The sequence below is a fragment of the Lynx rufus genome, unplaced genomic scaffold (assembly GCF_022079265.1).
Source record: "Lynx rufus isolate CCGP_SWC_20201006 ecotype Redwood Valley unplaced genomic scaffold, mLynRuf1.p SCAF_7, whole genome shotgun sequence".
Taxonomy (NCBI): Eukaryota; Metazoa; Chordata; class Mammalia; order Carnivora; family Felidae; genus Lynx; species Lynx rufus.
Genome location: NW_025814889.1, coordinates 67,600,924 through 67,613,398, shown reverse-complemented (window position 1 = coordinate 67,613,398; position 12,475 = coordinate 67,600,924). Strand labels below are relative to the sequence as shown.

General features: G+C 36.4%; 1 protein-coding gene across 1 annotated transcript in view; it reads left to right on the top strand.

Moving 5' to 3' along the window:
* SLC2A13 (solute carrier family 2 member 13) overlaps positions 1-12,475 on the top strand; it is a 381,359-nt gene that overhangs the window by 160,135 nt on the left and 208,749 nt on the right. The window contains exon 4 of the mRNA XM_047066543.1: positions 3,920-4,028. Within this exon, the coding sequence (XP_046922499.1) occupies positions 3,920-4,028 (109 nt within the window). The remainder of the gene's footprint in view (positions 1-3,919; positions 4,029-12,475) is intronic.

Genomic DNA, 12,475 nt, shown 5'->3' with positions numbered 1-12,475 from the left:
GCTGAGAATATAATCTCTCTTGCTAAGTATTCCGTGACATTTACCATTCATTTACTGTTGGAAAGAATGTGTATTCTGCTCTTGGTCAGTAGAATGTTGTTTAAATGTCAGCTCAAGTTTGTTGATCATGTTGTTGAAATCGTCTGTATCTTTGCAAATTTTCAGCCTGCTTAATTGTATGAGTTATTGAAAAGAGAATGATGAAATATTTGAGTATGACTTTGGGTTTCTCTATTTCCCCTTGCTGTTGTATCAATTTTTGTTTCATATGTTTTGAAACTCTTATTAAGTGCCTCAACATTTAGGATTGTTATGTCCTCCTGATGAATTAGTCCCTTTGCTGTTACAGGTTGTACTTTCCTGCCTTTTTGCATGTCTGATAATTTTTTATTGTATGCTAGACATTATAAATTTTATCTTACTGTTGAACTTTGTTCTCAGATGCTATTCAATTCCTTGGAAGCAGGGGGGTCTTGATTTTTAAACTCTTTTGGATGGTACCCAAGCAGTGTTTAATCTGGGTACTTTTGATTACTCTTCCTTACACTCTAGATCTTTCCCTCTGATTGGTACAAACAAGTCCTGGAGTGGAATTCTTTAATCCCTTCCTGCAGCTCTTAATCCTGCCTTGAGTAGTTTCCTCACACATACCCACTCAATGGAGGAATACCCAAGGGGTACTGCAGATCTCCATTGTCCCCTGTCTGTGAATTTCTCTCCACTCTGGCAAGCCTAGCTGCTTTGGCATCCCTGCATTCTGAGCTGCATCCTTTCAATTCAGGGAGACCACCAGGGTCTGCCTAGCTTCCCCTCTTTGTATTGTGTCCTGGAAACTTTTTTTGAGGCATTAAGCTTGGGCAGTCTTTGTTGGGTTCACTTCTTTTGTGTCCTGAATCTCAGAGGTCACTACCCTTTGTTGCCTGTTACCCATTATCATGAGAACTATTGTCCAATACATTTTTCGTGACTTTTAGTTGGTTTCAAGTTGAAGGCAAATCTGGTAACCATCACTCCCATCTTGTGTGGAAGTGGAAATCAGGAGCTGGATTTTATTCAGAGTGAGTTCTAGTGCATTTTTAATTACACCTGGAGAAACATCTGTAGGCTTGGCTCATAGACAGCCATTAACAGGAATGGCTACACTTGTAGGACTGTCCTTTTCATCCTTGCCACTGGAGTACCTGCCACACTTGGACAGCCATTGTGAATATTAGTATGAAATGTTCAGAATGGAGGAAAAGGTGAACCTATGTTTGGTTCTTTCATCTGGTGTTTTAGTGTATGTTATATTTTGAGTCCAGTAGGTTTTATTGTGTGGGAATTTGTGTCCAAAGACAAATAACTTTTTAAAAATTGTAAAATGTTTGTATACACTAAATGTTTTTAATTATAAAAATCAAATATAATAAGTAGAGCATGACATTTTAAATTTTCACTTACAAACATTCAACCAATTAATATGTTTGATCTTTTTCTTCTGCTTCATATCTTCTGTGATACAAAAATTAATGATAGTTTGCATTTAAGTCAATTTTATTGCCTAATAAAGCTGGTTTATAATTTTAATGAAAGGAAATTATTTCCTTTTATTTATGCATAATCAGATGTGCACTGCTGTGACCAGAATTTATCTGTATATTAAAGCCATTCTAATAACAGAACAGCTATTGTTTATTTTTAGCAGGAAATCAAAACCAAGAAAAAGCTAAAAATCTCAGAATTTTAAAAACTAGGAAATAAATATGTGACATTTATACAATAGTATATATCTTGTTATTTATACAAGTCAAACTTTAATCCTAATTTGTCCTAATTTTCTCTTTATTTTTCTGTCTCCTAAAATCATTATTACCTAGTCTGTCCATCAAATCATGGAACAGTTTAATAGTGAAAGTAGGCACAGCTCCCCACAGATTATAATAGATTCCTTGCAAAACACCGGTTTCTCATCTATGGAGGTTTAGTACTAAAAGCTGAAAAAGGGGTTTTATTTTTGTGTTGTCGTCGTTGTTTTAAATTTTCCATGGTATACAAAGTAAGTGATAATATTTTTCACTTAATTTTTTTTTTATTTATGGAAATTGGTGTATCATTTTATGATGCTGTGTGTGTGTTTTTCATGTTGTGGCTCATTTACAGATAGCTGAATTTGCAGGCGAACCTGCTACCTTTCAGTCAACTGATCCAGATGTATTTCATTATTGTCACAGTAAAGCTTTGAAAATCTACCTATTTCAGCTTTTCTGATACACTAGGTTTAAAACTGCTTTACTTTAATTTTTTTTTTTCAACGTTTATTTATTTTTGGGACAGAGAGAGACAGAGCATGAACGGGGGAGGGGCAGAGAGAGAGGGAGACACAGAATCGGAAGCAGGCTCCAGGCTCTGAGCCATCAGCCCAGAGCCTGACGCGGGGCTCGAACTCACGGACCGCGAGATCGTGACCTGGCTGAAGTCGGACGCTTAACCGACTGCGCCACCCAGGCGCCCCAAAACTGCTTTACTTTAAACTAAAACATTTGACATTAAAATACTTTCACCCTCCTTTCTAAAGGGGTTGTCACTGCATTAAGCTTTGAATGACCATAAATGCTTCTCTGTCCGTATCCTGTCTTACCATTTCAGGACAAAATCATTTGCAGTAAATCAAGTTTTTCATGTGGTTTTAATCACATGCATGTAGAGATGAATATTCTCACTCTGATAATGTTCAGTTCTAATTAATACCCTGGCTCAACATCCCATGTTAACTTTTATTGCCAAGACAACAGCATATTTTATTCCATTTTTGTGAACTGGGATATTAGATTTCCTAAAGGTTGCTGAAATGGTAAAATTTCCTTGGATTTTGAACTTGACTTGGTTTAGGGTTTACTAATGAAACTTGGCCTCCAGGAAGAATTCCTCTAATTAAGCAATTAACATTCCAGTGATCCTAGGCCATCTCTTCTAACAGCGGGAATACCATAGGTCCTGGGAGTCAACCCTGGCCCCATGAGAACACTGTATAGAATGCCTCTTCAAGCTAAGGTAAAGGTGTGCTTGAAGTACTTCTGGGACTAGAAGGGGCAGTTTTAATAATTATGCCCAGACCATAGACGTCAATAAGGTTAGTTATCTTACATATGACCTCTGTGGTTCATATCTGCAGCTTTCCAAAATTGATCTAGTGTTCTGACATAGAGACCAACGCATCTGTGCCATTTTGAAAGCCCATTTGTATTTTAAAAAGATCACTGAATGCCCCTTAGGGAACTATTCAAAATCTAGAAAAAAATATATTTATATATATTTATTTATAATCCTATGTAATTTTTTTCTTTTATTATCTTTTGGGTAGCATTTATTAATAGTATACACCATATAAACCATAACCAAGTCTGATACCTTGCCCAAATTTCTTAACTTTAATTGAATAGGTTGGAAAGAATTTTGTTACTTAAGTCAGATAAATTGGAATGAATTCTGTTCCTTGTTTAATTGTTTTTAATGAATGCCATTCTTTTGTTCGATTAAAGCAATTTGCCAGTGACTTTGTAAGTAGTCCCACATTGAATGGATTTTTAAATAATAATTGCCAAGAAAGTGGAAAAATGAAGAGTAGTTAATGCAGTTTGTAGGGATTTAAGGAAGAATAATTTCTGACAGTTCCAATTATGTAGGTCTTCCTAGAACCCATAAATTGCTTTAACTTCAGTTGTTCCTTGTTGCTTTTACAGTTTAAACTCAAGTATATACTAAATCTGTTTTAGAAAATACATCGTGCCCAGATTTCTGTAAAAGTATATACGTTCTATTTTATAATGCCCAGTTATGTTGACTTCACAGAGATTTGGGGAAATTAATCCTAATGGGAACAATGACTGTGGGAGCTGAAAATAATAGATGTGTCCTTCTTTTTCTTTCTTTTTTAAAAAAGCTGGACCTGTGATCTGCAGAATGCTGAGTTATCCCCCAACTCGCCGAGCTTTAATTGTGGGTTGTGGTCTGCAAATGTTCCAACAGCTCTCAGGCATTAACACCATCATGTATGTATTTCTTTCCTGGCTTTTTACTGAAAAGGAATTGTGAAGGAATTATTTTACATGGAAAAAAAAAAAAAAAGAATAGGACTTTTGGTGTTTTGTTGTATGAATTGTGTAGGATCCTCCTTTTGGAAGATACTTTGCATTTTTTAATCCTGTCGATGTGTGGTTTAGAAGGAGGTGATTTATATTGTTATATTTTATTGCCTTATTTGATATCATAAATTTCTTCTTGTACATCATCTGATACTTCCTTGTATTCTGAGCTAATGAATGTATCATTTTCATAAGCCATTACTTGATGCTGGTTAGAAAGTGAAACAAAAGGGAATCATCTGGCCTTGCCAGGGATTAATGGGCACTCAGATAACTAGTTTGTTTCTTTTGGGAGCAGTTACAATACAATGTGATGAAAACATTAATAGAAGATGTTTATTACTATCAGAATGGGAAGACACAAAAGTTTCATATTGTCTAGTTTCAGATTAATCCCCAAAGTTGTATGGGTTTGGGAGGTGGAGCAGGATGAATAGGTTGTAGCATGTTTCATTCATTCAACATTAAACACATTTTTTAATGGCCTATTTTATACGAGACACACAGGAATGAGTAAAGTAGACATGAATAAATTCACAGTTTAATATAGAATTTCAAATTGTGATAAGGGCTGGGCAGGACTATTCCAGTCCTCCACAGAAAAGACTTTTAAGATCCTAGGTAATACAACATGGGTTAGAGGAAAGTCATGAGTTTTGCCAAGAAATTAGTTGTTGGGTGAAAACCTGCTAAATCTTGGAAAATTCTCCCCCACAACCTATTGGCTGAAATTATTCACCAAAAAATGCAAATCATGTAAAATTCAAATTTGCTTGGTAAACCATTTGTATTTAGGACTCTTGACATTTTCCTTTGAAGTTACTTGGGATTATGTTTGTTTTCTGGATGAGGTGCACCACAATGGTTCTGTGTCTACCATCCTAAGTGTGGTGATGGAACAGAATTGTAATGAGGCTCATACTTTCAAATAATGCAGTGCAATGATATCCTATGTGAATATCTATTTTATCAACCTCACTTAAAATATATTCTCTGTTTCTGTTGTTTGTTCTGCCCTTTTCTAGGCATTTAAATTTGACAAAGTAAATTTTTGTTCTGCTTTATTGTATTCCTAGAAAACATCATCAACAGAGCCAACTCTTATTGATGGGTAGTGGCTGAGGCCAGTGTGTTCCTAGTTGAAATGGCTGTCATAGTCCATTCACAGATATCTAGTGTAAACCATGCTGATTAAGGTTTTTAATTTTTTAAAGTTTATTTTATTTTGAGAGAGAGTGAGAGAGATAGTGAGTGGGGGAGGGGCAGAGAGAGAGGGAGACAGAATCCCAAGCAAGCTCCGTGCTGCCAGAATAGAGCCCCATGTAGGGCTCCCACTCACGAATCATGAGCATGCCCTGAGCCGAAATCAAGAGTAGAATGCTTAACTGGCTGAGCCATCCAGGCACCCCAGGGTTTTCAGATTTTAATAAGGCATTTATTTCTCCAAATACTCAGTCTTTTCACAGTGAGATCAAGTGATATGAGTCTAAGAATCCTGATATTCCTTAAGATTTATGGTAGTCATTATGTGCTTTGCTTATCACAAACTGTACATAATAGAGGTAGCATTGTCAAACAGCTTTTGCTTGCAGTTGAGTATTAATCCTGGAAAGTAGGAAGAATAAAATAAGGTAAATGATGGCTCAATTTAGATTGCTTCTACGTGATGCAAAACAGATGGCCAACTCCCTGAAGAAATTAATACGACATTTTAATGTCTGGAGGTTAGAGGGTTAGACACTTAAATGAAAGATGCCTATGATAAATAACTGCTGGTTATTCATAATACACAGTTTCAAACATTCATATTTTAAGCCCATAAAACTTAATGCAAATCTTTCATTATAACAGACTGCACTACTGTCATCATCTGGATGGAAGATGACTAATCTGGGAGTCATTCCTATAGTGTGTTATCCTTTACTCTTTCTAGTCTGTATTGGTGTGTGTGTCTTTCTCCATTCTTAAGATTCAGTAAATACTATCGTAAGTTTTGTTGCTTCTAATTTAAAATAATTTCTTAACTGGAATCTGGTAGTTTATGTTTTGTTTTTAGTAGAAAATATTAATTACGTATTTTTCTTATTTTAAAAAATGTCATTTTGTTAATTTGGAGTTCTGTTTTTATGGATATTCCATTATGTGTATTTCATTACTTTTTCTTTCCAGCTTTTTTCCTGCTAAGTGGGAAATAAAGTAGGCAGTGCTCTTCAGTATTCACAGCCCAAACCTAATAATCTGTAGAAGTTGAAATCTTTTTACAAAGTCTGTCTTTCACCTGGAAGTTTGTGTGAAACTGAAATATGAGGTATTTTGTATTCTGTCTCTCACCAAGAAAAGTTCATAGGAAGATCATATGGAAAGATCCTGAAAGATAAATCATTCTTCCAGTTGCATTATATATCTTACCATGTTTAGTTTTGTCTGTTTTCCCTCATAGAATTTTTGTTTCTATCTCCTTGACCTATTTAGTATCCTACCTCAGTCAAGGAAATAGATTTTCTTCTCGTAATATTTAATTTTCACATCCTCTCCAATGAAAAAAAAATATTTTGTGTGTGTGTATGTCTAAGTATTTCTTATTCGTATAACTCACATTTATATCCTAACCTATACCTTATCTGCTATCCTGTCAAACAGTGAGCTTCGAGTTCTTAAAAGCATTACATACTTTAGACACTACATTAAACTCTTAGAAGAAGCAATTTTCTAATAAGACTTTAATCACTTAATTTCAAAACATGTTGAATAGATTATTTTCTTTTCACAGTAGAGAAAGAACAGAGTACATGGAGTACTAGCTTTCCTAATATAAAAGTGTTGATATTATTGCACTATATCTCACAGACCAATAAAATATTTCCACATGTGTTAAAAAGGAGAGGAGTAATAGATGAAGTTGATGATGATTAATGTGGAGGAAACTTTCTTAAGAAACTCTCATTGTGATCTCTTCTAAGCTCTACTTATAAAGTCAAGAAAATTTCCATTTCCTATCTAACAAATTTTATCTGGATGACTACTGATACTTGAACCCTTCCCACATTGTTATTACTACAGCCAAAATGTGTGTATATGTGGGAGGGAAAGAAGGAGAAAAAGTAAGAAAAATAAGGAAAACACCTGGCTGTTTAGAGGTTTGATAGCATGTTGCTTCTTTTGAGCAACTTATAAGCTGTATCTTGATACATTCTTATGAACATGTAATCAGTCCATCTTAGACGGGTGGGAGTTAACAGATTTTTACCTGGGAAGACCACCAAGTGGTTAAATGGCTCACTTTAAGGTTACACAGAAGATCAGTAGTAAAGAGGAGAAGGAAATCCAGAAATTTAAGCTTCTGAGTCAGCTTCAGGTAAAAACCATTGTGAGAGAATAGATTTCTTTTGGGTACTCTGTGTCAGTACTCTGCTTTTAACCTATTCTTCTTTTAGATTAAGGTTCCAAGATTTCTCTCTTCCTACTCTTCCCTGTTCTACTAACTCAAAGTGGGAGTGGGAAATAGGCATTTATATTGGATGGGCAGTGATTCTTACTTCTGTAGCTGCATTCCCTTAATCCCCAGGTGATCTCTTCTTCTCTCATATTTACAAGAGATAATAAAGGATTTTGGAAAATATGCCCTTATAGTAATAATGTTAAGGGCTATCCTTCACTGAACATTAAATACCAGATATTCCTGTAGCATGCATTAACTCACTTAAATATTCACAGAAAATGAAAAAAAAATAGGACAAAACTGCTAGCCCCTCTAATGGTATAATTATGTATTATGATCATGATAATAAACGTTTTTACCATGTTACATGTGTAACACTATAAAGTATTTTTATAGACACGATCTTTCCAGATGTTCATAAAAATCCTGTCAAGTAGAGCCAGTTCTTCCGTTTATTCTGTAGCTGAGGCTAGGGCTTAACAAGTTAAATGACTTATTCATTGTCATCCAGTTAATAAGTTTTAGCAGTGAGGGTGGAACCCTGATTTTCTGACTCCAGATCACATGAACCACTCTAGTTTTAGAACACCTGAAATGCCCAGGGCTGACTGTTTAAAGCTTGTTTGGGGGTAATATAAGGTAAGAAATCAAAGTTAGTGGAACTCATTACCATCCAAGGATTAAAAAAGAATGTGGAATGATTGTGTGTATCCATCTCAAGAATCATAAAGCTCATTACATTCTTTAATCTCCTGGTACCCAGTTAAGTAAAGCCTTTGCTTTCTACCCTTATCTAGAGTTCCTGGACAAGCCAGCCCAATCAATGACTGGGTGAGGCATTTATATTTGTTAATCATTTTCATTAATTTCATAAGGGCAGTATTTCTGTATCTGTTCCATTCTCATATTTTATCCTCAACAAACTCTCCTAGTATAAAAAATGATCATGCAGTCAGGAAACATGGTACAGCAAGCAGGCATGGGCAGATGGTGGTAAATGAAGAGACAAATAAAAGTGACAAGAAATAAGAGGAAAACAATAAGGATTTATGCATTCTCCTGTTGTAAATCGGAGCCAGAGGTGAGGTTTTGCTCTCGGAGATCTTCAGCAGGCAGGATGCATGGACCAAAGCATCTGCTCACTAATGTGAACATTCTTCTCTCTCCACCACCTCAGTAGGACTCTGAACATAATCCAGAAAAGCTGTTGAATGATAACATGCTTACCCCATTGAAATGCTTCAGGATGAGTGTATTTGTAGTCAGTTGTGTTCATTAGATGAAAGTGATTAAACAGATGAGAAATAGTGAAGGTTCAGGGTTCACTCCTTTGCAAGATGAGTTTAATGTGTTGGGAAGAATATTGGCCCAGGAATCAGGAGAGAATTAGTTTCAAAATCTGTCTCCACAGTGGGACTTTAGGCATGCCAGTTACTTGACTTCATTCTAATTACCTGTCAAGTGAAGTAGATGAGCTTTAATGTACATTTGATGAGGAAAAATGGGGTTTCAAAAATGGAAGCTAAAACATTTGTGTTTGAAACACTTTAAACCTTTCTTGTTTGGAAAGTTATCAGACTGCAGGAGATCATTTTTAATCTAAAAAGAGAAAATGTATTTGGTAGACATAGTTTTTGAAAGATTGGTTAAATGCTTGTCATTGTCCTAGATACTTAGCACCTTATTTGTTAAGACCACACTTTTATTTCCAAAGCATATCTTTTTTAGAAGCACGATCTTGGTTATAGTTGACAGTGCTTTGCCCCAAGATTGTGTAGCAAGCCTGATGTGCGAGAACATGGCTTCCATAATGTTGTAAGGGTAGGCTCAAGCTGAGTGAACTTCACTGGCCTCTCAAATCATGTACAAGGGAAAGGATGCAACTTCCACCTTTGGAGTCTAAGGCCATTTTTCATGACAGATCACTGTCAGTGTTTTAATGTGCAAAACAAAGCATTCTCATCAGAGAAGCTCTAAACCCTCTAAACAGAAGGGCTTTCTAGTGTGTCTGTTTGCTTTCCATTTCCCTCTGTATATGTTGCACACCTGTCTTAGTTTGAGTTCTCCAAAACAGGCTCTAAGATCAAGAATTGGATGCAGGTGATTTGGGGGGGGGGATGCTACCAAGAAGCATGAGTAAGAGAGCAGGGAAAGTGTGGTAGGGTCTGGGATGCAGTGAAGCATCTCAGCTGATCTCAGTAAGCAGAGTTCAAATCCTGCTGAGGAATAGTGTAGAATGTGATTCAGCACTATTCCAGGAATACTTCTTCACCATCCCCAGTCCCTCAAGGTAGTGTCATGCCTACAGTCATTCTTTGGTTCCCTGAGCAATCTCTCCTGGAGCCAGAGTTCTCAGGACCTAAGAAGAGAGACACAGTTTAACTAGAAATTGTCAGATTCTAGAGTGAGTTTCCATAACTAGAGGACATTCAGAGAGGGGCCAAGAGCATATGGGGCAGGGCATTAAGAGCATCTGTTTAAAATCTTGCTGTGTCTTCAAATATGTATAAAAATAAGTTCACACAATATGGATACGGACTTTCTTAGTGTCTTTCCACGGTTATAGCAAATTTATTTTTAGTGAAAAAAAGTCACTAACCATACAAAAAGTAAGTAATAAAAGTTTCATAAGAAATGATGAGAATATATTTCCTTGAATATTATTATTTTTTGGAGGTTTTTTATATAATTCATGAATAATTTTGTCTCGTCATAGGAATCTTAAAACTAAAGTATTCATTTATTCCTTCAACCAGCATTTCCTATATTATTGATAGAGCTTCAAACATAATTCTTGTCATTGAGAAATCTTTATTCTACCAGCAGTTAGACACAAATACTTACCACACAGCATTATAAAAGCCACGTTAATATGTTGTTAGGAACACTGTATATGGAAAGACTAGTTTTACCTGGAACATGAAGAGGACATATATAAGTGATTTTTTTGATACATTTTTAAAATTTCTTTACATGCATTTGTTTTCTGGCCAGAAACGTGATGTATCAAATATGAACACAACGTTTGGTGTTCGATCTGAATTTGAATCCAAACCTGGTACACTTGCTGTGTAAGCACTACATGCTGTTTTAATTTCTCAGAGTCTCAGTGATCTGGAAATCCAGAATAATACTTTTATGATGATTAAATGAAAATAGTATGTATGGTTCAGGCCCATGGGAGGCACTGGGTCCATGCAAGCTTCATTTCTGCTCAGCATGTATTGCATTTTGTAAATTCCAGGGAATTTGTGGAAAGCAGGGACATCCCGCAGTTAATGCATCCTCTTTGGCCCATGCCCATTAATCCAGGATTTAAGCCATCCTCTGTAGATAGAAAATTGTTATAATATTCTTTCATTCATGTCTCTGTTTTCAGAATATAGAAAGAAATCATAGTAGTGTTTTTCTTGTAACTCACAGATACGTTAGGAGTGTTGTCCACTTCAGTATTAGGGGTGTTCTTTTTATCTGAAGTTTAAGTCAGGGAGAAAAGACCTCAGTGACCTTTGAGTGATCAGAGCTAATATACCTCACGTGGCCTGACTTGTGGTTTACATCAAAAGATGGTCATATCCTTTTGCATGCTTTCTGAATCAGATGTGAGTTTTAAGGTTCTGTGGCAATTAATGGAAATTTATCTCCATGGTTTGTTAACGTATCAACAACTAAGATTCTGGGTTCCCCAGGACATCTTCAGTAATATAAAAACATGAGTTCTTTGCCTACCCTTTCTCTGACTACTGCTTTGCTGAAAGTTAAGTAGATGAAATCGAGATGCTGTTAATAAGTTGAAATAACAACATGAAATCCAGGGCTGTACCCTAAGAAATAGGCTTGCTGTGTCCATAAAGTGAAACCTTGCTCCCCCCCCCCCAAATCATAGGTAAATTTGAGAGTAACTAGTCTGGGTAATTCCAGGTAGACTATTAAAAACTTGTAGAGATGTTCACTTCTTTCTTCATTCTTTAAACAAGTAGGCAGAAGGCACTCTGCTAGGGACTAGAGACACACAGTAGGACTTAGCCCATCCCCAGGGACCTTTGGTCTTTTCCCCCTCATCCTTAAAAGAATATGCTGCCACCTGTCTTGTAAAGTTCATTTGAAGATGAAAGGAGGCAGCAAAATGACTGCCATAGGAGATAGTCAGATGGTGTTGGGGGGTTTGATTCTCCTTTCCACACTTGTATTTGTTGTCCACTCGGTAAGTGAGCTGTCTAGGCTCTCCTCACTTGGTCATGGTTCTTTTAAAATGTTTCCTTTGTTGGCACATCACAGCATGATATCTTGAGTCTCCTTCATGACTTTGCCTGCTTGCTTTGTTCCTTAATGTGGGTGCTCCCCAGACCTTGGTTTATAGATCTGCTGGAGATTTCATTCTCTCTCATGGTTTTGATGACCATCTACATGTGATGGTCATCACATGTAGATGGATGGACCATCTACATGTGATGGATGACCCGAATCCACATTTCTACATCAGAACTGCTCTGAGATACACAATTATATCCAACTACTGGACATTTTTACTTGGATATCCTACTCTCACCAGTGTCCATATGTACAAAACCAAGTGCCTATAATTTCTCTCCAGTTTTCCCTTTCCTGTAATCCCCATTGCAGTGAGGTGGGTGCCCAAGACACTATATGGGAGCTCACCCTTGTAAATACAACAATTGCAATTTCCTTCACTTTTACTTCCTGAACATCTCTTCTATCCTTTCTATTTGCTTTATTTTCATTATATGTCTGAGTTCAGGCTCTGCTTTAGTCAGGGTTCATTGTATTTGCAAACACCAGAATCCCATTCAAATCTAGCTTAAGGAAAATAAGGGAGTTTGCAGTAAGAATTAGAGACTAAAGGCAGGAAATGTAGCTGGGCCTACAAAGGGGCTAAATCCAGAAACTAGAGAGT